Below are 26,713 nucleotides of genomic sequence, written 5' to 3'. Positions count from 1 at the left end.
CTCACCCGAGTGGCCATTTTTCAAATGTGAGCTGAAACAATGAGTTTCACTAAGCTATTTACCAAGGAGGCATTACTGCTAAGCCCATTACCCTGTTGACCCGATGCCCACTTGCACACACACTTATAGCAGGATCACTGGATAGCACTAATTTTACTAAAGTCAATGCAGATTAGGGTGAAAACCCTCCAGTGTCTGGAGTACTTGGTAAAAACGAAGATGGCTGTGGTTGTTGGAATCCAACCAGCTCAGCTCCAGGACATCACTGCAGGACATTCTCGGGGCAGTGTTGTAGGCCAAACTACCTTCAGCTGCCTCATTAATGATCTTCCCACCATCAGAAGATCATAAATGGGGCTGTTCACTGATGATTGCACATTTTGCTTGATTCATAATTCCTCAGGTAATGAATCAGTTCATGCTCATGTGCAACAAGACCTGCAAAACATCCAGGCCTTGGCTGATAAGTCGTAAGTAACATTTATGCCACACAAGTGGCTTGCAATGGCCACTTCCAACAAAAGAGAGTTTAATCGCCTCCCCTTGATATTCACTTGCATTACTGTGGCCGAGACCCCACCATCAACATCCTCGTGGTCAGTATTGACCAGAAACACAGTTGCACCAGCTGCATAAATGTCGTGACTACTAAACCATGTCAAAAGCAGAGTATTCTGCAGCAAGTGACACGTCCTGACTTCCCAAAGCCTCTCCACCATCTATAAAGCACAAGTTGGGAGAATGATGAAATACCCTCCAGATGCTTAGAGAGGTCCAGTTACAACAACAATGATATCATCCAGGACAAACCAATCCACTAGTGTACTAGTGGCTGCAGTGAATACCATCCACAGGATGAACTGCAGCAATTCGCCAAGCCTTCTTTAGCACCATTGCCCAAACATGCAACCTCACCACCTAGAAAGACAAGGGCAGCAAGTGCATGGAATCACCACCAAGTTTCCATCCAAGTCACACACCATCCTGATTTGGACAGATATTGCTATGGGACATATGGAGTTAAGTTACAGATCAGCCATGACCTCGTTGAATGGTGGAACAGGCTCGAGGGGCTGAATGGCCTCCTCCTGTTCCTATATTCCCATGTTCCATTCCTTCATCATCATCGGGTCAAAATCCTGGAACTCCTTACCTAACAGCATTGTGGGACCACCTGCACCTCACATTCATGAAGGTGACCCACCATCACCTTCTCAGAGTAACTATGGATGGGCAATAAATGTCAGCCTTGCCAGCGATGCCCACATCTCAAGATTTTTTTTAAAAAGTGATAAGGTGCTACATAATTGCAAGTTACTTTCTTTCTGCCAATATGGAGAATACCAGCAGTTAACCTGAAATTGGATCTAATTATTGTTTCCTAAATTGAATCTTAATCTAGTCCCTATCTGGCGCTTTGAACATTGCCCTGAACACGGTCCAGTTATCTGGTGCTGAATCTAGTCACCGCTTAATGGAGTTAGTTTTTCACATTGAGTTACTGGATCCCATTGCTTTCGGTGCTGTAACCAAGGAATTGATTCTAAGAAAGCGAGTGTTGAATAATTTTGCTAATTGGTTCTGCATGTGGTGCTGGATTCCATCGCTGTGGGTGTTTTGATTCTGAGCCCTGAGTCATGTTGCTGCAGCCACAGGAAGCTTGGTGAGGGGCTTCCTCCACTGCATCCTGCTGACCATCTCTGGCGCTGTCCGGCGCCGTGGTGCTGAACTCGGTGCCTCTCGCTCCGGCGCTTTGCCGAGCGTCCCTGGCGCTGTCCGGCGCTGCGGTGCTGAAGCCCATTGCTGCGGTGCCGAGTGCCGCCGCTACCCGGCGCTGCGGAGTCTGTGTTGGAGCCGGAGCTGGTTCGCACTCGGTGCTGCTCCTTCGTGAAATCCAGCGAGAATGTGAATGGGCGATTTCCCCCCCACCTCGCTGCCCACTCACTGAGCGATGAGACCGGGGCATCCGGCATCTGCACCGCACCACCATGGACGAAGACCTCTTTCAGCTTCGGCATCTACCGTGAGTAGAAGCGCCCAGCCCATGCAGATGGAGTAAGTCGGTGTTCGGGAGACACCGGCACCAGGCCTGTGCATCCCCCAGCCAGCCTGAAACACCAAGCCCTCATTCAGATTCTATTCACCGGCCGCAGTTATATAAACAGCTGCGCCCAGACCAGTTTAGTAGCACTGTCAAAAATTAAACAGACGATTAGGACGCACACTGATTCTCTTTCATCTTTAATCGTATTTGAAAGTCTGCAATTTTTTGAACGGGAGAGAGTTGTCAGTGAATTGATTCTCAAGAAAGAAAAATGAGGAAATCCAAGGCATAAATGGGTCTGATTATATAGCTTGATGTTTGTTAAGTTTAAAACATTACCTATTAGTATTAAACTCCGGAAATGGGACTGCCTCCATTCAGAAATATGTCATACAAAAATTGATTTTATTTTGTATTACCAAGTATTATTTGAGCTTATTTCCTATTTTGAATTCAAAACATATGTATTTGTCTGTAGTTTCTGAATGAGTTAATTCTGTATTTTAAATAATTTCACAGGGGCAGCAGTAATTACAAATCACCAGCGGAATTAATTCCGATATTTACATTGTGGACAAGGACAGGGACAACTCAAAGCTTGTGGTTACTTCCTGAATTAATAATAGTTGCTGTGGTTCAACTCCCAGGTACATCAGACACAGACAAATCGAAACAACCCGTGTCTCTTTGAATGCCTTATTGATTTGGAAAGTTAATTATTTACATATTGATACAAGCCTTGTATTTTACTAACAAACCCTCGCAAATCGAGATTCTCTAATAGCTTCAACATGTAACTCAAAATAACATATTTTTCTTCATTTAAATTAAATTTTGATGCACAATTTTAAAAGCAGTATCAATCTAATGTCCTGCGTTTGTTTCTGAGCAGGGTGCTAAAGTATTTTCTGTGTTTATTACAGTTATGTATATAAGTAGTCTATGTAGGCCAACAATCAAGGCCCAGTTGCCTGGCTTCATTCTCATTGCATTGAGAGTGGGCAATGAGATTGGGCTTTAACCCTTGAAGTGCTACCAAAGTCTTTTTTTTTGGCTTTCAAGTTTTACAGATGATTGTTATCATTTGCAAAAGTTACATTTTTGAAAACTAAATAATAAGTAAAAACATATCCTAGAAGTGGGTTATGGAGAACATAAGAACATAAGAAATAGGAGCAGGAGTAGGCCATATGGCCCCTTGAGCCATTCGATAAGATCATGGCTGATCATCGACCTCAACTCCACTTTCCCGCCCGATCTCCATATCCCTTGATTCCCCTAGAGTCCAAAAATCTATTGAACTCAACCTTGAATATATTCAGAGACTCAGCATCCACAGCCCTCTGGGATAGAGCATTCCAGAAGATTCACAGCCCTCTGAGTGAAGAAATTCCTCCTCATCTCAGTCTTAAATGGCCTACCCCTTATCCTGAGACTATGCCCCCTAGTTCTAGACACTCCAGCCAGGGGAAACAACCTCTCAGCATCTACCCTGTCAATCCCCTTCAGAATCTTGTATGTTTCAATGAGATCACCTCTCATTCTTCTAAATTCCAGAGAGTATTAACTCAATTAACTCAATCTCTCATCCAAGGAATCAATCTAGTGAACCTTCATTGCACTGCCTCCAAGGCAAGTATATCCTTTCTTAGATAAGGAGACCAAAACTGTGCACAGAGAGGCAATGAGGAATGGATAATATGTTCAAACTGTTAAGCAAAGGATGGCTTGTGATTTGGAAATGAGACTAAAAAGAATGATGTTATTTAAAGGGAGATTATTGTAAAAAGCACTTCAGCCCTCAAGCGGTTGATTAAATCTTCTTAAAAAACATCTCAGTTACTAATGTAAATTTAATTACAGAGGAATGTAACTATGGCCTAACAGTACTTGGCATTATCTTCTGCCTCTGGGAATATAAACAAATATTTAGAATCCAACCCAATTCATTTCTATGCCTATTCGATGCGCTGACACTACATGAGCAAAATGTTTATGAAATCTCAGTTCTCTTCTTCACTTATTTCATCTTAGAGTTGTGCAATTATCCCTGATCCATGTCTGTCTGATTGTTAGCACATTTGTGGATCATTTATAGACTGGTATGTGTATGTATCTAGGATAAGAAAAGGCTATCAGGCTGTATGTGTTTGCCCCTGTCTTTTGTTTGATTGCATTTCTGTGCAGCACACCATCACCACCAGAAACAGAAATCTCCAGCCATTTTGGGAGTCCTCTGGCAAAAATTACTCTCTGATATATCATATGTGATAAGTCAAGCCCCCATAGGCTCCATTACCACCAATTATTATCCATAAATCAGTTACTCTTACTTTTCCTATGTTGTGATCATCTAATTTCCCAGAAATCAATCTAACACCATCTGAAAGGACTGTAAGGAATGAGTGTCCATTGGCTGCTTTGGAATCCTGCTCCACAGGTCAATGGCCTTCTGGGAAAAGTAAAACCTTTGGACATCTAATCTCAGACTCTGCTTCCTTAAGTTTGTTCTGGTTCCATCACTTCACATATAATATTTAATGATGTCTGTGTATTAAGTAACCTTAACCACCTGGATCAGATCATTTCTGGGTCTACATCCTTCCAATGATCCTGTGGGATCATCTTTGTTGACTTTCTCTGCATCTTCTCCAGAGTCACAATGTCCTTCCTGAGGCGTGGGACCCAATAGACCCAATACTGGACACGGTGCTCCCGATGAGCTGAGATCTTGGGTTGTTTTACAAAATTATAGCCGCTATATAAATACAAGTTGTTATATAACCAATGTATTATGGTTTCATTTTTATAATGAATAGTCTGGGCAATACAGCAAAGGACCTGTTTACTTTGGCCATGGCCATAATGACCCTGAGCCGATGGTCAATGCAAGCTTCCAAATTGTTCTCACTCATTAATGTTTAACCTAAATCCATTCATGTTATGTTATGTGTCCTTATTATATGTAATTATCTGCATAACTGTACACATGTCTACAATAATGTGCAATTGCCAGTCTTGGACACATTTCCCCAATCTATCCCAATCCAGTTGCAATTTATTTGCCTCCCTTTGAGTAACTGACTCTTTTACATTTGGTGTCATCTGTAAATGTAGTTGCTATGCTGTGGGAAGGGACCCTATTTTAAACCAACCCTTGTTTATTATCACTTGACCTATTTTCATCCACTTTTTCATTTCATCTCCCACATCATGAGTGTGTGGCATTTTATCAAAAGCCTTTTAAAAGTCCAACCAGATGACATCTACCAGGTCTCTTTGATCCACTGTTCTAGTCACCTCTTCATAAATTGGATTAGGACCTCTATTTTCTGAATCTATGTTGGGTATCCATTGCAACCATTGCATGCTCCTCTTCTGATATTTTCCATTAATTCCTGCACAGAGGTTATATTCACTGGTTTATAGTTCCCAGGTTTAACTTTAGTCCCCCTTTGAATAAGAAGATCACATGCGCTTCAAACATCTGGAATTATCCCAGTCTCCAGTGAGGTATTGAAAATCTCTGTTAGGGCCTCACACAAGAGCTCCACCAGGATTTTTGAGCATCTTGAGATAAATCAAGCCTGGCCTTGCTGCAAATTCTACTTTCAGCCCTTTTAATTTAGCTCGCACCAAATTGCTTATGATTCACAAGGAATCTATCCGTATTTTGTCATAATTTATAATCCTTCCCTGGAATGGTCCTATTTGTTCCTTAACTAACTTTTGACTCCTAACATAAGCAAACAATACCATGCCATTATCCTGACAGTTATTTACCATTGTGAGACTTTTTCAGCATTTCTAATACTTTTCTTTGTTTATGCTAACTGTTTCTTGTACCCTTCTCTGTCTATATGACTATTATTCTGTTTGGAACTTGTAAAATACCTTTTCTTGAGTGCCAGTTGCCAGTTTAAACCTCAATTTAACCATTGTGGTTTTCTCAGGGATTGATAGGGCTTTTTTTACCCGAGGGAAATTTTTTAAAAAGCATTGCATTTTTTCTGTTGCAGTCATCTGCACGCATTTCCTTCTCCCAACTTTACCACTGCTAAGTCTCTTCATTTCTGTAAATTCAATCTTTTAGAAAATGTGGAAATAGAAAATTATGATTCCTATAGCCCCATATTTTAAACGCTATAATTTTGTGCTCTGTATTGGCAAGGCGGCCCATCACCAGGTGAACTAGCACCCTGCTTATACTAACTACTACATTCAATATATTGTCTCTTGTATTTAACCAAACATATTGAATTAAGAAGCAAGCATTGATTCTATCAATAAATGCCTCCTGGGAGCCTCCCATTTCTTGTCACTATCCCTCACTTATCTACCCTACAAGTGGATAATTTAACTCTCCCATTGTAATTACTTTTTCCTCATTGGCTACATTATTGATTTTGGTTCTTCATTGGCTACATTCGATAGTGTGTGATCTTTAGGAATATCCCCACAACAACGCTGCTGGGATAATCCATGAGAATCAAAGTTACTTGCAGATTATATTGAATCACATAAAAATATTTGTTATAACACCCTGCTTGCCATTGCATACTCTATTTAAACATGTGTTGGACTTGTATTGAGTAAACTGAATGTAGTGACCTCTAGATGGCTTGGTGTAAGAAATAAGCCTATGATTTGTGCTGTGCCTTCATCTGACATCAAAAACAATGAGAGCAATATTTGGATGGTTGATGGTTGATTTTTGGAGGTCATCTCATACCACTCCGAAATTACAGCCTTGTGCTCACTCAATCAGAACATGATTTCCAACTGTCCCAAGACTGCCCCAGAGAAAGCTAATCAATGTCATTAATTTAAGACGGGTTCTATGGCTATGACTGTTGGCATACAGGAGTCGCACTGCGCTGCACTTCTGCCTAGAATCTCCCAGAATTTCGGGGCACAAGCGTCTAGTGTGTTATATGGATGGTCGGCCCTGACAGACCGCAGTTCCTGATAGACCGCATGACGGCACTGGAGCTGCAGATATATTCACTCTGGAGCATGCGCGATGCTAAGGGGGTCGTGGATAGTTCGTTCATCGAGTTGGTCACATCGCAGGTAAAGGTTACAAAGGCAGATAGGGAAAGAGTGACCATCAGGCAGAGCAGATGTAGGAAGGCAGTGCAGGACTCCCCTGCGGTCATCTCCCTCCAAAACAGATATACCGCTTTGGATATTGTTGGAGGAGATGGCTCACCAGGGGAAGGCAGCAGCAGCCAAGTTCATGGCACCATGGGTGGCTCTGCTGCACAGGAGGGCAGGAAAAGAGTGGGGGAGCTATAGTGGTAGGGGATTCTATTGTAAGGGGGATAGATAGGCATTTCTGCGGTCGCAACCGAGACTCCAGGATGGTATGTTGCCTCCCTGGTGCAATGGCCAAGGATGTCTCGGAGCGGCTGCAGGGCATTCTGGAGAGGGAGGGTGAACAGCCAGTTGTTGTGGTGCATATAGCTACCAACGATATAGGTAAAAAGTGGGATGAGGTCCTACAAGCTGAATTTATGGAGCTAGGAGTTAAATTAAAAAGTAGGACCTCAAAGGTAGTAATCTCAGAATTGCTACCAGTGCCATGTGCTAGTCAGAGTAGAAATAGCAGGATAGTTAAGATGAATATGTGGCTTGAGGAGTGGTGCAAGAGGGAGGGATTCAAATTCCTAGGACATTGGAACCGGTTCTGGGGGTGGTGGGACCAGTACAAACTGGACGGTCTGCACCTGGGCAGGACTGGAACCAATGTCCTCAGGGGAGTGTTTGCTAGTGCTGTTGGGGAGGGTTTAAACTAATGTGGCAGGGGGATGGGAATCTATGCAAGGAGACAGAGGGAAATAAAATGGGGGCAGAAGCAAAAGGTGGAAAGGAGAATAGTAAAAGTGGAGTGTAGAGAAACCCAAGGCAAAAATCAAAATGGGCCACATTACAGCAAAATTCTAAAGGGACAAAGAGTGTTAAAAAGACAAGCCTGAAGGCTCTGTGCCTCAATGTGAGGAGTATTCATAATAAGGTGGATGAATTAACTGCGCAGGCAGCTATTAACGATTATGATATAATTGGGGTTAGGAGACATGTCTCCAGGGTGACCAAGGCTGGGAACTCAACATCCAGGGTTATTCAACATTCAGGAAGGATAGACAGAAAGGAAAAGGAGGTGGGGTAGCGTTGCTGGTTAGAGAGGAAATTAACGCAATAGTAAGAAAGGACATTAGCTTGGATGATGTGGAATCTGTATGGCTAGAGCTGTGGAATACCAAAGGGCAGAAAACGCTAGTGGGAGTTGTGTACAGCACCAAACAGTAGTAGTGAGGTTGGGGATGGCATCAAACAAGAGATTAGGATAGACTGGCAAATGATACTTAAAGGGTTGACAGTGGATAGGCAATGGCAGACATTTACAGATCACATGGATGAACTTCAACAATTGTACATCCCTGTCTGGAGTAAAAATAAAACGGGGAAGGTAGCTCAACCGTGGCTAACAAGAGAAATTAGGAATAGTGTTAAATCCAAAGAAGAGGCATATAAATTGGCCAGAAAAAGCAGCAAACCTGAGGACTGGGAGAAATTTAGAATTCAACAGAGGAGGACAAAGGATCTAATTAGGAGGGGGAAAATAGAGTATGAGAGTAAGCTTGCAGGGAACATAAAAACTAACTGCAAAAGTTTCTATAGATATGTGAAGAGAAAAAGATTAGTGAAGACCAACGTAGGACCTTTGCAGTCAGAATCAGGTGAATTTATAATGGGGAACAAAGAAATGGCAGACCAATTGAACAAATACTTTGGTTCAGTCTTCACTAAGGAAGACATAAATAACCTTCCAGAAATACTAGGGGTTCGAGGGTCTAGCGAAAAGGCAGAACTGAAGGAAATCCTTATTAAGTGGGAAATTGTGTTAGGGAAATTGATGGGATTGAAGGCCAATAAATCCCCAGGGCCTGATAGGCTGCATCCCAGAGTACTTAAGGAAGTGGCCCTAGAAATAGTGGATGCATTGGTCATCATTTTCCAACATTCTATTGACTCTGGATCAGTTCCTATGGACTGGAGGGTAGCTAATGTAACACCACTTTTTAAAAAAGGAGGGAGAGAGATAGACCAGTTAGCCTGACATCGGTGGTGGGGAAAATGTTGGAATCAATTATTGATGAAATAGCAGCGCATTTGGAAAGCAGTGACAGGATCGGTCCAAGTCAGCATGGATTTATGAAAGGGAAATCATGCTTGACAAATCTTCTAGAATTTTTTGAGGATGTAACTAAGAGAGTGGACAAGGGAGACCAGTGGATGTGGTGTATTTGGACTTTCAGAAGGCTTTCGACAAGATCCCACACAAGAGAATAGTATGCAAAATTAAAGCACATGGTATTGGGGGTAATGTACTGATGTGGATAGAAAACTTGTTGGCAGACAGGAAGCAGAGAGTCGGAATAAACAGGTCCTTTTCAGGATGGCAGGCAGTGACCAATGGGGTGCCGCAGGGTTCAGTGCTGGGACCCCAGCTATTTACAATATACATCAATGATTTAGATGAAGGAATTGAGAGTAATATCACCAAGTTTGCAGATGACACTAAGCTGGGTGGCGGTGTGAGCTGTGAGGAGGATACTAAGAGGCTGCAGGGTGACTTGGACAGGTTAGGTGAGTGGGAAAATGCATGGCAGATGCAGTATAATGTGGATAAATGTGAGGTTATCCACTTTGGTGGCAAATACAGGAAGACAGAATATTATCTGAATGGTGACAGATTAGGAAAAGGGGAGGTGCAACGAGACCTGGGTGTCATGGTACAACACTCATTGAAAGTTAGCATGCAGGTACAGCAGGCGGTGAAGAAGGCAAATGGCATGTTTGCCTTCATAGCAAGAGGATTTGAGTATAAGAGCAGGGAGGTCTTATTGCAGTTGTACAGAGCCTTAGTGAGAACACACCTAGAATATTGTGTTCAATTTTGGTCTCTTAATCTGAGGAAGGACGTTCTTGCTATTTTGCAATACATTGGAGAGACAGGAAGGAGGAATAGCATAAAGGACAATAATTTGAAGCTTCAGAAAAAGTGGAAAGTGCAGAGGAATAATAATCAGAGCAGTGTTGACAAAGAAAAAGAAAAGACAAAGAGAATGCGGAGGTTAAGTGTAAGAGAATGATCACTTATCAAATGGTAACTTTGCCTGGTGTCCTCCCCAGGAGTTTGAGAGAGGTGTAAAAAGAGTATTTTCAGAACTGGGAGCTGTGTTCAAATGTTTGCCAAACTCGAGCTTTATGAGTGGGAAGTTGCAACTTTTGAGGTCACACTAAAAGGCACGACTTAGTCCAACCACAGCACCTTGGAGTGTATTTGTGACTGAATGAAATGTGATCCTTTGTGATATCACTTTACTCGATTTATTTCTAATATTCTCAAATGGAATAACTTGATTGCACAATGAGAAAAGTGGGCTATAAAAAGCTTGTTACATGTACAAGCCGTTAACAATCCATCATTCATTTGTGGCTTACATGTGATCTTAAAAAGGTTATGGAGCTAAAAAACGAGTTACTCTCCTATGGTATTGCACACAAGCATCAAGACCAGGTGTAGTTTTCAGGTGAGAATGGGGGATAAATGATACGAGGTGTGCAAATATAATTCAGTCCTCCTTTTCAATTCGTATATCCAATCATTATTTTTACAGAATACTTCAATTTTATATTATAATTTCTAATTAAATAACAAAACTGATGGCAATTGGGATAAGATGTGAGATTTTTAATATATTATAGATATTTTAGCAACATAAAACAGCTCAGTGAAAAATGGCAACAGAAAGCCATTTCAACTGATTACCTTCAGATATAAAACTATTAACATATTTCTTAGTTGAAGACCTGCCATGACTGTTTAATAGAATAGAGTAAGTGAATGTGTTTCAACTGGAGATGCATTGTAATAAAATGCCTTTATTTATGAGCTGACCATCGGTGACCCGTAACGTTATGACTCATGAGTCCGTCTCATTCTAATGGAGATATTTATTGTGCTAGATTGGCTCCATTGCTAACACTCTCATCTCTGGGTCAGAGGTTTGTGGATTTGAACTGCACACCAGAATTTCACTCAATTTGAAAGATGCTGAAGGGTATGGCTGAAGAGGGAGAACTAGTGATTCAAGTACATAATTCTTTGAAAATGGGATTACAGATAGACAAAAGCATTGAAAAAAAAACAGGGAACGGCATTTTGGGTTTTATAAATAATGGCATAGAAAAGAAAAAAAGACTTGGATTTATAAAGCGCCTTTTACGACCACCGGATGTCTCAAAGCGCTTTACAACAAATGAAATATAGTCACTGTTGCAATGTGGGAAATGCGGCAGCAAATTTGCACACAGCAAGCTCCCACAAACAGAAATGTGATAATGACCAGATAATGTTTTTGTTATGTTGAATGAGGAATAAATAATGACCAAGACACCAGGCATAACTCCCCTGCTCTTCTTCAAAATAATGCCATGGGATTTTTTACATTCACCTGAGAGGACAGACGGGGCCTCGGCTTAACACCTCATCCAAAAGACAGCACCTCCGACAGTGCAGTACTTCACTGGAGTATCAGACTAGATTTATGTGCTGAAGTCTCTGGAGTAGGATTTGAACCCACAACCTTCTGACTTGGAGGTGAGTGTGCTACCCACTGAGTAAAGAGGCAATGATAAATTTGTACAAATCATTGGTTAGGCTATACAGCCTGTGTGTAGTTTTGGGTGCTCCATTGGCGAAAGAGTGCACAGTACATTCACCAGGAAGTTGATAACGGGAAACTATAGTTATGATATTTAAATGACTGAGCAGAGTAGGTTAATATGTGAATGAGCAAAATATGTAATCTGCAGGATTTCCCATACTTTGTGCCATAGTAGCATTGGATGCAGATGGTGCCTCTTGGTCCTTGGCCTCCAGCATTGCTATGAGCAGAACACTGTGACAAACCATTCATAAAGTGTACAGATAACAGCTGTGAAGTACAAGTGGCAGAACAACGCAGACAACAATAAAAGCACTTTTATATCTTATATAATTTAAACCATTAAATAAAAGCTCCGTGCCAACATTGTTGCATGAGATGAGTTTTTTTTGTTTGCTGAGGTTTGATATTTGAACCGGAGCCAGAGGACGATGCTAATGTGGTGCTGACCTTTGACACGCTGGCTGGAGTCAGTCGATAAGCCAGGGCTGGACCATGATCAATGGCCTACTGTTCAAATGCTGGTCACTGGAGATTCAATAGAGGAAAACGCCTGCCTGGTGCACTGAGGCGTCAACGATAGCTTCAGCAAGAACTATAAATCCACCATGGAAGGTGGGGGGGGGGGGAGAGGAAGAAACATAACTTGTGTAATGTTTTGGGAGAGAAAAGGGAAGAATAAACAAATAAAATACTTACATCTTAAGCAAATACTGAAAGTCCAGCACAATGCAAAATAAAATAAAGCATTGGGGAATAAGCTGGCTTAGGGAGAAAGGAAGGAAGGAAGGTACTTCTATCTTAAACAAGTTTAATCAAATTAGGAAAAATGGCATATTATAATGATATCTATGAGGTCTGTATCTCTCAGTGCCAGTAAACTAAATCATAGTTTTGCCTTGTCAGTCATATAATGTATTGAGGCGTTACAGCAATAGGCAAACCTCCGTTATGGTTAGTCTGCAACGGGACTGTGGTAATCACCGGAAAACATACTCCGGGTCACGAGCAATGCCATGGGAGATCTACTTTTATCTGTTTAACACTGATGGCTATGTGTTCAGAGGAACATAGTGGTTTCTGTTGGGACCATGGAAATGTCAGCTGTGATGTGCAACCAGTCAGCGTTGAATCATTTTGATTATAATGTTAGACTGATAGCTGAAAGTTGCCTTCTGTTGCCAAGGCCCGAAGCTCTGGAATTCCCTGCCTAAACCACTCCGCCTCTCTACCTCTTTCTTTAACACACTCCTTAAGCTCTACCTCTTTGACCAAGCTTTTGGTCACTTGCCCTAATTTCTCCTTATGTGGCTCGGTGTCAATTCTTTGTCTTATAACACTCCTGTGAAGCGCTTTGGGAATTTTACTACCTTAAAGGTGCTATATAAATACAAGTTGTTTGTTCACTTACTTTAGTAGGTGAAAGGCAAAATTTCACAGCACAATATCTTCTTTAAAGTTTCATTTATGGTTATTCATTTTCCTCAGGAGATTAATGAAGCATTAATAATGTATAAATTACACCTTGTCTGTTGGAAGGATCTGACTCATTGGGACAAAAAGCCTGATGTCATCCCATAATTTCTTATGTTCTTATAATTAGGCATTGACTGGTGACCTTATTTACAAAAAAATGGGTGGTGTGAGAAACTTAAATGTTACATTTGTCCAATTACACAGTATTAGACATTCAGATCTGCCGTGGATCCTTCTTAGGTCCAGTCGCATCAGTTGCTCCTGTAAGCAGTATGAGTGTCCTACTTTCCTGGAAGTTGACTAGAACTGCCCTATGTCTAATTCCATGATAGTATAACCCAAGAACATAACAGTAACATCCCCTTGTGATCGGGATTGAATATTTGTGTCTTTCGCATGTGAGCTTCTTGAATCTCTCAGAAGGCAGACTGTGCAAACATTTGGTAAGACAAGGTGTAAATTATTAAGCCGCCTCATTCCATGGCATGTGGACATACAGAGCAACAGTTATGACTGGATTCATTTATTTCAATCAATACTACATGTCTTCATGTTAATATTACAAAATAATAAACTTGCTACACTTCCCCACATCAATGGGTCATCTTACTTAATTTTCATAGAAACATAGAAAATAGGTGCAGGAACAGGCCATTCGGCCCATCGAGCCTGCGTCGCCATTCAATATGATCATGGCTGATCATGCAACCTCAGTATCCCAACCCTACCTTTTCTCCATAGCCCCCTGATCCCTTTAGCCGTAAGGGCCACATCTAACTCCCTTTTGAATATGTCCAACGAACTGGACTCAACAACTTTCTGTGGCAGAGAATTCCACAGGTTCACAACTCTCTGGGTGAAAAAGTTTCTCCTCATCTCGGTCATATATGGCTCACCCCTTATCTTTAGACTGTGTCTCTGGTTCTGGACTTCCCCAAAATCGGAAACATTCTTCCTGCATCTAACCTGTCCAGTCCCGTCAGAATTTCATAAGTTTCTATGAGATACCATCTCATTCTTCTAAATTCCAGTGAGTATAAGCCTAGCTGATCCAGTCTTTCCTCATATGTCAGTCCTGCCATCTTGGGAATCAGTCTGGTGAACCTTCGCTGCACTCCCTCAATAGCAAGAATGTCCTTCCTCAGATTAGGGGACCAAAACTGCACACAATACCCAAGATGTGGTCCCACCAAGGCCCTGTACAACTGCAGTAAGACCTCCCTGCTCCTATACACAAATCCCCTCGCTATGAAGGCCAGCATGCCATTTGCTTTCTTTACTGCCTGCTGTATATCTGCATGCCTACCTTCAATGACTGGTACTATGACACCCAGGTCTCGTTGCACCTTCCCTTTTACTAATCTGTCACCATTCAGATAATAATCCGCCTTCCTGTTTATGCCACAAAAGTGGATAACCTCACACTTGCCATGCATTTGCCCACTCACCTAACCTGTCCAACTCCCCCTGCAGTCGCTTAGCAACCTCCTCGCAGCTTGCACTGCCACCCAGCTTAGTGTCATCTGCAAACTTAGAGATATTACATTCAATTCCTTCATCTAAATCATTAATGCATATTGTAAATAGCTGGGGTCCCAGCACTGAGCCCTGCGGCACCCCACTAGTCACTGCCTGCCATTCTGAAAAGGACCCATTTATTCCTACTCTTTGCTTCCTGTCTGCCAATCAGTTCTCTCTACATGTCAATACATTACCCCCAATACCATGTGCCTTAATTTTGCACACTAATCTCTTGTGTGGGACCTTGTCAAAAGCCTTTTGAAAGTCCAAATACGCCACATCCACTGGTTCTCCCTTATCCACTCTATTAGTTACATCCTCAAAAAACTCTAGAAGATTTGTCAAGCGTGATTTCCCTTTCATAAATCCATGCTGACTTGGCCCGATCCTGTCACTGCTTTCCAAATGCGCTGCTATTACATCTTTAATAATTGATTCCAGCATTTTCCCCAATACCGATGTCAGGCTAACCGGTCTATGATTCCCTGTTTTCTCTCTCCCTCCTTTTTTAAAAAGTGGGGTTACATTAGCTACCCTCCAATCCATAGGAACTGAACCAGAGTCCATGGAATGTTGGAAAATGACCACCAATGCATCTACTATTTCCCTTAAGTACTCTGGGATGCAGACTATCAGGCCCTGGGGATTTATCGGCCTTCAATCCCATCAATTTCCCTAACACAATTCCCCGCCTAATAAGGATTTCCTTCAGTTCCTCTTTCTCGCTAGACTCTCGATCCCCTAGTATTTTCGGGAGGTTATTCGTGTCTTACTTAGTGAAGACAGAAACAAAGTATTTGTTCAATTTGTCTGCCATTTCCTTATTCCCCATTATGAATTCACCTGATTCTGACTGCAAGGGACCTACATTAGTCTTCACTAATCTTTTTCTCTTCACATATCTATCTATAGAAGCTTTTGCAGTCAGTTTTTATGTTCCCTGCAAGCTTACTCTCATACTCTATTTTCCCCCTCCTAATTAAACCCTTTGTCCTCCTCTGCTGAATTCTAATATTTCTCCCAGTCCTCAGGTTTGCTGTTTCTTCTGGGCAATTTATATGCCTCTTCTTTGGATTTAACACTTTCCCTAATTTCCCTTGTTAGCCATAGTTGAGCCACCTTCCCTTTTTTATTCTTATGCCACACAGGGATGTACAATTGTTGTAGTTTCATAGAATCATTCCTCTGCCTGCTGTTGTCCTGCCGAGATATGACCCTTCTCTCCTTCAATTTCTGATCGCTTTCCTTCAATCTAACTCTAGAATCAGTCTTTAATCAAATGAAATGATTAATTTAATCCACCGGCCTAACTGAGTTCAAATGAGAAGTGTTATCACAGCAGCAATAAGTGTGAGTGCTCATTGCAATTTTAAAATATCTTTCATTCTCTCGAGCACGCTCCTTTTATAACCTTATTCTATTTCTTCCAGCACTTGAGAACTAAGTTTAGCTCAATTGTAGTATTTTAAGAAACATTACAGCAATGTCCCCATGGGCTAGAACCTTTACCTTGTGCTTATCGCCCAAAAATGGGCGTCATTTCCGGCGTGGGTTTTCAGATCGCCGGCTTCTCACCCATTCTCAAACACCTAGTTTACATTTTTGAAAATGGGCTTTACCGCGAGCAATATCAAATGGGCAGTAGCGTTAAATTTTTTGACCTTCTGCCGTAAAGTGTGGCCGTCCTTAGCAACGGCACGGCAACGCTCGATTCCCGCGATTCAGGAGGTCAAGGGTCGTCATTATATGCGCAGAAGAGGAGACAGTGAGAGAGGCACTGAAAGCGTGTGTGGCTGTGGTGTGTGCTTGTTTGGCTGTTGTGGGAGGAACGACAAAGATTCACCAGCAGCAAAAGGCCTATTAAGCACCAAGTACATAGTTGGCACCGAGTCTTTGTCGAATGAGAGGGGATCTCATAGAAACATATAAAATTCTGACGGGATTGGACAGGTTAGATGCAGGAAGAATGTTCCTGATGTTGGGGAAGTCCAGAACCAGGGGTCACAGTCTAAGGATAAGGAGTAAGCCATTTAGGACCGAGATGAGGAGAAACTTCTTCACTCGCAGAATTGTGAACCTGTGGAATTCTCTACCACAGAAAGTTGTTGAGGCCAGTTCGTTAGATATATTCAAAAGGGAGTTAGATGTGGCCCTTACGGCTAAAGGGATCAAGGGATATGGAGAGAAAGCAGGAATGGGGTACTGAAGTTGCATGATCAGCCATGATCATATTGAATGGTGGTGCAGGCTCGAAGGGCCAAATGGCCTACTCCTGCACCTATTTTCTATGTTTCTATGTTTCTATAATATGGAGGGGATGGAGGAGGCCCTGGAGCTGGTAGCCAGGAACACTGGTGGCAGAGGGCTCCCAGTGGTCCCGGAGCGCAGCACTGCACCCCAAGGTGCAGCACCCCCATTGCCAACCACACATCTTGCTTATGGCTTGGAACACATTCCCACCTTGGGACCATAACTCCCGTATCCGTCCAAGCAGCGCTTCGGCCGACACACAGCCCCCCCTCGCCCCCGCCCCCCCGCCAATGAAGCATCGCCTGAGGACGGGGGGGTGGGGGGGGGGCGAAGGGTTGGTTTGTACAGAAATACTGATGATTTCAGACTAATGTTTGGTTTAAATGTTTTTTATTTAACAAAACCTTTATAGTGCATTGGCTCAGATAGCTGCACCATTACATGCTGGTGATTCCTTAACATCAAAGGGTATAATCACACTTAAATTCAATCAAATTAAACTTTAACTGTCACCAAGGTGATGCCCACCATTGATGTATGACCTGCCCACCCAGCAGTGTGTCAGCCTTGTAAATAACACCAACGTTCTTTCAGGCACAGCGATCATTGATGAGCTCCTGATGTAAGGCTCTTGCAGCTATCATGCCACCATGGGCCCTTTCATGCAGTCTACAGGGGGGCGTGGGCATGGCTTCAGCATCAGCCTGATTGTCTGGGCTGATGTCAGCGTCTGCCTCCTCGTCCTCTTCTTCCTCTCTCTGGTGAGGTGGACTGTCAGACTCATCAGGCAATTCTTGTCCTCTCCTGATAGCCAAGTTGTGAAGCATGGCACACACCACCATGAATTGAGCTACCTGCTCAGGGTGGTATTGGAGCTCGCCTCCTGAGTGGTCCAGGCATCTAAAGAGCTGCTTCAGCATTCCACTGGTTTTCTCCATGATATTGCGAGTTGCTCTCTGGCTCTTGTTTTATTGTCTCTTGGCCTCGGTGTGGGTGTCATGCAGGGGAGTCATCAGCCAGATGGCGAAGCCATATCCTTTGTCCCCAAGCATCCAGCATTGACCTTGTGGCTCATTGTTCAACAAGTCAGTTACAGTGCTCTCACGCAGGATGTGAGCATCATGGATAGAAACATAGAAAATAGGTGCAGGAGTAGGCCATTCAGCCCTTCTAGCCTGCACCGCCATTCAATGAGTTCATGGCTGAACATGTAACTTCAGTACCCCATTCCTGCTTTCTCGCCATACCCCTTGATCCCCCTAGTAGTAAAGACTTCATCTAACTCCCTTTTTGAATATATTTAGTGAATTGGCCTCAACAACTTACTGTGGTAGAGAATTCCACAGGTTCACCACTCTCTGGGTGAAGAAGTTTCTCCTCATCTCGGTCCTAAATGGCTTACCCCTTATCCTTAGACTGTGACCCCTGGTTCTGGACTTCCCCAACATTGGGAACATTCTTCCTGCATCTAACCTGTCGAAACCCATCAGAATTTTAAACGTTTCTATGAGGTCCCCTCTCATTCTTCTGTACTCCAATGAATACAAGCCCAGTTGATCCAGTCTTCCTTGATAGGTCAGTCCCGCCATCCCGGGAATCAGTCTGGTGAACCTTCGCTGCACTCCCTCAATAGCAAGAATGTCCTTCCTCAGGTTAGGAGACTAAAACTATACACAATACTCCAGGTGTGGCCTCACCAAGGCCCTGTACAACTGTAGCAACACCACCCTGCCCCTGTACTCAAATCCCCTCGCTATGAAGGCCAACATGCCATTTGCTTTCTTAACCACCTACTGTACCTGCATGCCAGGTACAGCAGGTGCCTTCAATGACTGATGTACCATGACACCCAGGTCTTGTTGCACCTCCCCTTTTCCTAATCTGTCACCATTCAGATAATAGTCTGTCTCTCTGTTTTTACCACCAAAGTGGATAACCTCACATTTATCCACATTATACTTCAGCTGCCATGCATTTGCCCACTCACCTAACCTATCCAAGTCGCTCTGCAGCCACATAGCATCCTCCTCGCAGCTCACACTGCCACCCAACTTAGTGTCATCCGCAAATTTGGAGATACTACATTTAATCCCCTTGTCTAAATCATTAATGTACAGTGTAAACAGCTGGGGCCCCAGCACAGAACCTTGCGGTACCCCACTAGTCACTGCCTGCCATTCTGAAACAAAAAGGAGACAAAAGCAAAAGACAGAAAGGAGATGAGGAAAAGTGGAGGGCAGAGAAACCCAAGGCAAAGAACAAAAAGGGCCACTGTACAGCAAAATTCTAAAAGGTCAAAGGGTGTTAAAAAAGGAGCATTCACTGGCAGTATAATTTGCTGGTGGTCGACAACCAGTTGGACATTCAGGGAGTGGAATCCCTTGCGGTTCCTGAATACCTCAGCTTCCTGAAAAGGTGCCTGCATCGCGATGTGCATACAGTCTATTGCTCCCTGCACCTTGGGGAAGTTTGCAATTCTGGAGAATCCTAGAGCCCTCTCACTCTGTGCCCCCCTGATCATAGGGAAGCTGATCAAGTCCCTCCTGCATGCGTACAGGGCTTCAGTGACCTGTCTAATGCAGCGATGTGTGGCATGCTGAGAAAGTCCGCAAATGTCGCCAGCTGTGGCCTGAAAAGAACCCGATGCGTAGAACGACAGTGCCGCGGTGACTTTGACCTCGATGGACAGTGCAGCACTGATGGTGCTGGCAGGCTGCAGATCTCCCTTATCAGCTGGCATACCTCAGTGATAACCTCTTTGTGGAAGTGCAGTCTCCAAAGGCAGGTGGTGTCGGGCAAGTCGAGGTAAGAATGCTTCTCCTTGTGGAGGGTGTAACGTCTGGTCCTCCTCATCTGTCTGTCACTTCTTACATTGGGCACATAATGCAGTGGGGCGTTCCTTCGGTGATGTCAAGTCTGTAGCATGTAATTGGTCACCAAGAGAGGGTGAGAAAGGACAGGCCCCATTGCAGTAGCTCTCTGTTTTTCCCCGATTGGTCACAAACAAGGAATGTCTCGACAAACACGCCTCTTCAATTCCAATCGGTCACAGTGTGGTCAAGATATTTTTAGAGATGTTCACATCAACTCCAACGACCCGCAGAGTACATCCGAACTCCGCCGAGGTTGAAGCACAGCACCTTTTAAAGGACGCGACATGATCTAGAACATGGCGTCCATAACGCTGTGATTCGTTCCGGTTAGTTCCACTTTTTGTGGGCGGTTTTTGAGTGAGCGGTATTGTGGGCGATATGTGTGCGAGGTGGTGAAATTGACGATGGGCAATTTCCATGGCCGCTAGTTTGGGTAAATATGCTCTTTACTGCAAAAAACAGTAGGCGGGCTTTAATATTGAATCTTGGCATTAATTCCGTGCTGAGCGATATTATCGGCGTTGAATTCGCCCATTCTGCTGATTCCACCCAAAAAACAGTGGGCGGGCAGTAATATTTTTTCTCGGCGTTAAGCACATGGGGAAAGTAATGCTCAGCGATAAGTTTCCGAAAAATGCCCACCAGTTTCCATTTTGTGGCAAAATGGGCGATATATTGGTGGTGTACATCATTTCAGCGGTAAAATGGGCGTTAAGCATGCAAAAAAAGTGGAGGTTGTAGCCCCTTGTCTTGGTCTGAAATCCCAAAATGTAACAAACACATTCTTCTAAGTTTGATGTTCAAGCACGTTGTTGAAGCACTGGGTATCAAAAGTGGAAAGTATCCATTTTTCATCATTGACATCCATCAGCTTGAGCAAAGAAAATCCACTAACGAGATTTAAAATAAACATAAGGGGAGCATTAATGGGGCAGAGTAGACTTTTCACCCAGGGGAGGGGGGGCGTTACCATCTCCTGGGAAATTGCCCAGGAGTTTGCGAAGGCGTTGCCATGTGCGCTGACCTCTCACCGCCTCGCGGGTCGCCAAGCTGGCTGACATCCGCTCTCGGGGCGTTCCTTAAAGGCAAGGGTGCCAGCGCCCCGGGCCGCCATCTTTTTTTGTCTGCCGACTCTCGGGTCGGCTCTACGATGGCGCCCTTAGCGTGGTCCGTGCCGCCATCGTGCAGCCCGGCACTCCATTTTGGGGGCCGAGTGGAGGCCATCAGAGGCCTTGCAGAGTGAACAGTGGCCCTTCCCTTTAAGCAAAGGGGAGGGGCATTGAAGCGCGTCAGTGCTATGTGAACCATCGCGTGGCGCTTACCTCAGCACCCCAGTAGCGCCCCGGTTACTGCCCTCAAAGGAAGTGGCGTGCGCGAGATTACGCTCTGCTTTGAGGAGCGGTAAGCCAAATTCAGCGGCGGGGGCAGAACTTCTGCGCCAGGCACCAAAAGTCCCGCCCCAAATGGTTACCACCCCCAATCTGGGCACAGGGCAATTTCGCCCCCAAGATATATATAGACTAAGAATAATTCAAGTTGTTCCTGACAAAATATTTACCAATTACTGTCAGTTTGATTAATAGGTGGAAATTGATGCTTATCTTTCAAACCAGACTGATCTGGCTTGAAGGTAGGTTTACCAACTGCGGTTGAATGTATTCCTGGAGGTTTCATCAAATGACTCAGCACCATCCTCCCGCCATTGGTCGCCCAATATATCTGTCGCCATGGCGCATCACCTGCCCACACCAATGGAAAGTGACAAAACTCTTCATTACCCAATAAATGGTCAGTCAAACAACCGTTTTGCCCATCTGCAATATGACGAATAAATAAAAGTGTTCAAATAAAATGGGAAAAAAACTTTTTTTTTAAATGCCCTAAGATTTTTTTTCCCGGGTTGCTCACAGCAATGTTCTGGAGATTAATCTTCAATTCCTGGAGACTCCAGGACAATCCTGGAGGGTTGACAACCCCACTGGACTTCTCTACTAGGCCTGAGCGTGTGTTGAGTAGAACTAACATCAGTCGATTAATCATTAACCTGGGGCTCTTGAGTGATCTTCTCAATTCAGTATTGTGTCTTTATTAGCCACCACTCCAGCGCCAACTTGGTAGCTTCTCCAAGTCAATCTCATTGCTGAAAACCACAAAAGAATGTTAAAGTTAGTTAGAATTGTTTGCATTTTTTGAGGATTAAATTCTATTTTCCCCCCTGGTCACACCAGGACATACAGCTGAGAGGGCAGGTTACCATTGGCCAATGGGATTCCAAATCAACCACAGTGCATTGACCAATTGCAGCCAGCGATAGCCCTCACCCTATTTTACCCATGGAGACACAACTTGGATCAAAAACTCTGCAAGGTGGCAGCAAATTCATCCTAAGGTGCCATACATCAGTGCTTCATCGTACTATCCCAAAATCCTAAAAGCCAGTGCTCTCTCTTTAATTCCCCATAACTATGTAAACTAGGCATATGATAAAAAGCCATAGCCAAATCGTGTCACATCATTATTTTAAAACCGTTCTATGCCTTGCATCCACATCCCAAATATTGCTGTGTTGGGAAATAGGTGGGAGTGTTAAGGTCACCTCTGTGAGAAATCTATGCCTGAAAGCACCCAGAAATATCTCATTTTGAATACTTTAAAATGTTAATCGTAGAATCATAGAAATTTACAGCATGGAAGGAAGCCATTTCGGCCCATCGTGTCCGTGCCAGCCGACAAAGAGCTAGCCAGCCTAATCCTACTTTCCAGCTCTAAGACCGTAGCCCTGTAGGTTACGGCACTTCAAGTGCATATCCAAGTACTTTTTAAATGTGGCGAGGGTTTCTGCCTGTACCACCCTTTCAGGCAGTGAGTTCCAAACCCCCACCATCCTCTGGTGAAAAACTTCGCCCTCAAATCCCCTCTAAACCACCAACTATTTACATTAAATCTATGCTCCCTGGTTACTGACCCCTCTGCTAAGGGAAATAGGTCCTTCCTATCCACTCTATCTAGGCCCCTCATAATTTTATACACCTCAATAAAGTCTCTTCTCAGCCTCCTCTGTTCCAAAGAAAACAAACCCAGCCTATCCAATCTTTCCTCATAGCTAAAATTCTTCAGTCCTGGCAACATCCTTGTAAATCTCCTCTGTATCCTCTCCAGTGCAATCACCTCCTTCCTGTAATGTGGTGACCAGAACTGCACACAGTACTCTAGCTGTGGCCTAACTAGTGTTTTATACAGTTCAAGCATAACCTCCCTGCTCTTGTATTCCATGCCTTGGCTAATAATGGTAAGTATTCCGTATGCCTTCTTAACCACCTTATCTACCTGGCCTGCTACCTTCAGGGATCTGTGGGCATGCACTCCAAGGTCCCTTTGTTCCTCTACACTTCTCAGTGCCCTACCATTATTGTGTATACACAATAAATTGTGTATTTATTGTGTAATGTTTGATAATCTAATCACCAATGGACCAATTTCCCGTGGTGCTGCCACCAGCCTCTTTCGATTGTGCCCAAGCCAGGTTGTGATCCAATTTCTAGGGCACTGAGTGTGACAGTCTCAGAAAGATGAATTTTCACCAATAGACATTTATCTAGAGGGCTTCAGTGATTCAGCATTTTGAGCTTTGTGTTAATTTAAACTCCCTGATACATCAGACTGAATACATTCCCCCAGTCTATTCCCTGATCAACAGACACAATTTCAGCGAAAGTATTTAAGCAAAAGTAATTGATTTTTTAGCGGGCTTAGAGATGGTCAAATCCCTTGTTAATAGTAGTCCTGATGACAAGGTGCACTCTTTGAAGACTGCCCTGACGGTGAGATTCAAGGAGGCTTTAATAGTGATACTGTCCCTTAAAAAAAAAAGGTTCAACGGTGAGAATCCCTCTTTAAAAGGACTCGTGATGGTGAGACTCCCTGGTTAAAGAACTCCCAATGATAAGGTCTCTCTTTAAAAAGGGTCCTGATGGTGAGAACTCCTCTTAAAAAGTAGTGTTGAAGAATATTCCCTCTTCTCGGTCTTTAATGCGGTGATGTGTTGATTCTTTGGTCGCTTGCTTCTTTTCAGCGTGGTGAAGTTTCGGCGCACGGGTGAAAGTGCAAGGTCAGAAGATGACACGTTTTCTGAAGAGCATGAGATTGAGATAGAAGGAGTGCGATCTGAGCTGGAGCCAGTTGAACTGGAGGATGGAGGCACCGTCCCCAAAGATTTTGCAAACCCCACAGATGGTAGAGTATATGTTGTTATTAAAGTGAGGCTTATACCATCATGAAAATGTGTGCGGCACACAGAATGGAAACATATGCAATATCACTTGTATGCTACAAATAGCCAACAACTTTTCATAATGTGTTGTTTGTACTTTACATTAAAAATAGATGGCCTAATGATAAAGTAATTGCCTGGTGCAAACCATATTGACTGGAGAATCCCAGCCTCAATTCCCAGTCTGGACTGATGTTGCTGATCAGAGCCAACGTGGATATCCCACCCACTAATGGCTCCATTGAGAAGGACGAATAAAATCAACTGGAGTACTCACTCCTGACCAGTATGTAGGTAATGTGTGGACGCTGTTCAAGATTGGGTTCAGCTATGATGCATTACACGATAGAATAGCCTGCTGATATTTAGGCTCAAACATGACGAATGGACACTTGGGGGAGATACCAAAGGGCAGATAGTGTCTGTAGAGCTGTACCTCAACAGAGGTAACAGGCACTTCAAGAATGAAAAGGGGGAAGACTGGTTGGAATCAAAAGCAACTATCCCATGGGAGGAGAGATAAAGGGAGAATGAAAATTAAAGTGAAGAATAGGAGACAAAGGATTTGAAAGAGAAAGATTGTGAGGTTTCCAACATTCCCTGTGTTTTTTGTTAGATGTGTTCATGGTGGAGGATGCTGTGGAGGCCATTGGATTTGGGAAGTTTCAGTGGAAGCTCTCAGTCCTTACTGGACTGGCATGGGTAAGTAACATCCATTCACTATTGTATAGTTCATACAGTTCGAGGAAGGTCATAGTTGTTGCAAAGTGATGCTGGGGACACAGGAAACAAAACTAAGAAGGATTGTGATGGGTGTACAAAATTAAGTCTTAAGATTAGAAGCATCAAGACAGAGATCGATAGATTTTTTGGATATTAAGGGAATCAAGGGATATGGGGAGCGGGCAGGCAAGTGGAATTGAGGTAGATGATCAGCCATGATCTTATTGAATGGCAGAGCAGGCTCGAGGGGCCGAATTGCTTACTTTCCTGCTCCTATTTTTTATGTTCTTATGTTCTTATGAAGCGGTTCCCTCATAGAGAAATAGAAATGTTTAATACATTCCCAGCTAAAGTAGATAATGATGTGTCAATCAGTACCTTTTAAAAAGAAGTGAATGAATATCTGGTTAAGAATGGGATTGAGGATTATTATATCAAGGACAGACAGAAATGATCAGATTGCTCATGAGCGTCTCGGACCATGAAAATATCTGGCCAAGGAAGGCAATAGTCCAGTCTGTACATTGTGGGTTGTGAGGCTAGATGTGTATTCTCGGGTTTTACTTGATTTATCGTTGGAGATAGGAGAAACTTGGCAAGACTTTTCCTCGGGTGATTAAATGGATAGGATAGAGCCCACTATAGAGCAGATTGGATTTAGTCCACAGAAGGAATGGGCTTGATGTGGGTTAAATGGCCCTGTCCCTTTCCACACTTTCTTACTTTCTTTTGATATTGGCTGCCGATTGCTGATTCTGTATTACATGTCCTGAGTGCGTTTATTCTCTTTAGATGGCCGATGCCATGGAAATGATGATCCTGAGCATTCTGGCGCCTCAGTTGCACTGCGAGTGGAGATTGCAAAGCTGGCAGGTTGCCCTTCTAACCTCGGTACGATAACATCACTGACATGTAAATGAGTCGCATCGCTGCGAAGTGAACGGTCTCATTAGTCGCTGACCACATGCCAAGAAATTGTACTAAAGTTCCATTTTGATCCTTTTTCGCTCGTTCCTGCTCTCCCACCCCCTTTCCTCTTCCACTGCAGGTGGTGTTCATTGGAATGATGTCCAGCTCATCACTATGGGGAAACATATCGGACCAGTATGGCAGAAAGACAGTGGGTATCAACCAGGCCTGTTGTTTTTTTTTATAGTTTTCTCCTCTTGTCTCCTGAAAGTGCTGACACTTGCTGGGGTACAGTTTATGGCCATTGGCATCCCTCTGGTACCTTGCCCAAGTGACCATTCCTCATGTGCGAGCCTATACAGTGAGAGTTTAGGACTACTTGTCCATGAAGAATTTGCCCATGTAGACTGCCATCACCTGATATTCACATATACGTACTTTTCACTAAGGATCATCGGACAACAATTTAACACATGACTGATATTCCCCATCCTAGTCCAGGGAGATTAAGGTTACCTGTTGCATCCCAGCACCATCCTGAGTAAGATCAGGTAACTCAGCACAGATCAAAGATCAAACCAGGGATCTTCCCAATCTGTAAGCTTGTATCACATCACATGATGCATTTACCCACTAAACCATTGAGGTAACTCATGCTGTGTGTTTTTATAACAGATGTGCAGAGATGGAATTGTCAGACTTTGTTGATTTAAAGGATAAAGACAAAGAATAAGCCAAGTTAGGCTCAAGTTAAAGAACAGAATATAAGTTATTTGATGATGGGAGGTATTCACAATTTAACATCATCATTTTCTAAGCAAATATATACTTGCTTTAGAGCGAGTGCAACAAAGGTTCACTAGACTGATTCCTGGGATGGGTGGGGGGGGGGATTGTCCTATGAGGAGAGATT

General features: G+C 43.4%; 1 protein-coding gene across 1 annotated transcript in view; it reads left to right on the top strand.

Annotated features, from left to right (window-relative positions):
• Nucleotides 1-1,970: 1,970 nt before the first annotated feature.
• LOC139268319 (synaptic vesicle 2-related protein) overlaps nucleotides 1,971-26,713 on the top strand; it is a 50,471-nt gene continuing 25,728 nt past the window's right edge. Inside the window, exons 1-5 of the mRNA XM_070886389.1 lie at nucleotides 1,971-2,023; nucleotides 23,971-24,131; nucleotides 24,785-24,870; nucleotides 25,684-25,782; nucleotides 25,940-26,011. Of these exons, the coding sequence (XP_070742490.1) occupies nucleotides 1,989-2,023; nucleotides 23,971-24,131; nucleotides 24,785-24,870; nucleotides 25,684-25,782; nucleotides 25,940-26,011 (453 nt within the window). The 5' untranslated portion in view covers nucleotides 1,971-1,988. The remainder of the gene's footprint in view (nucleotides 2,024-23,970; nucleotides 24,132-24,784; nucleotides 24,871-25,683; nucleotides 25,783-25,939; nucleotides 26,012-26,713) is intronic.

The sequence above is a fragment of the Pristiophorus japonicus genome, chromosome 8, assembly GCF_044704955.1.
Source record: "Pristiophorus japonicus isolate sPriJap1 chromosome 8, sPriJap1.hap1, whole genome shotgun sequence".
NCBI lineage: Eukaryota > Metazoa > Chordata > Chondrichthyes > Pristiophoridae > Pristiophorus > Pristiophorus japonicus.
This window is presented reverse-complemented; position numbering and strand designations above follow the sequence as displayed.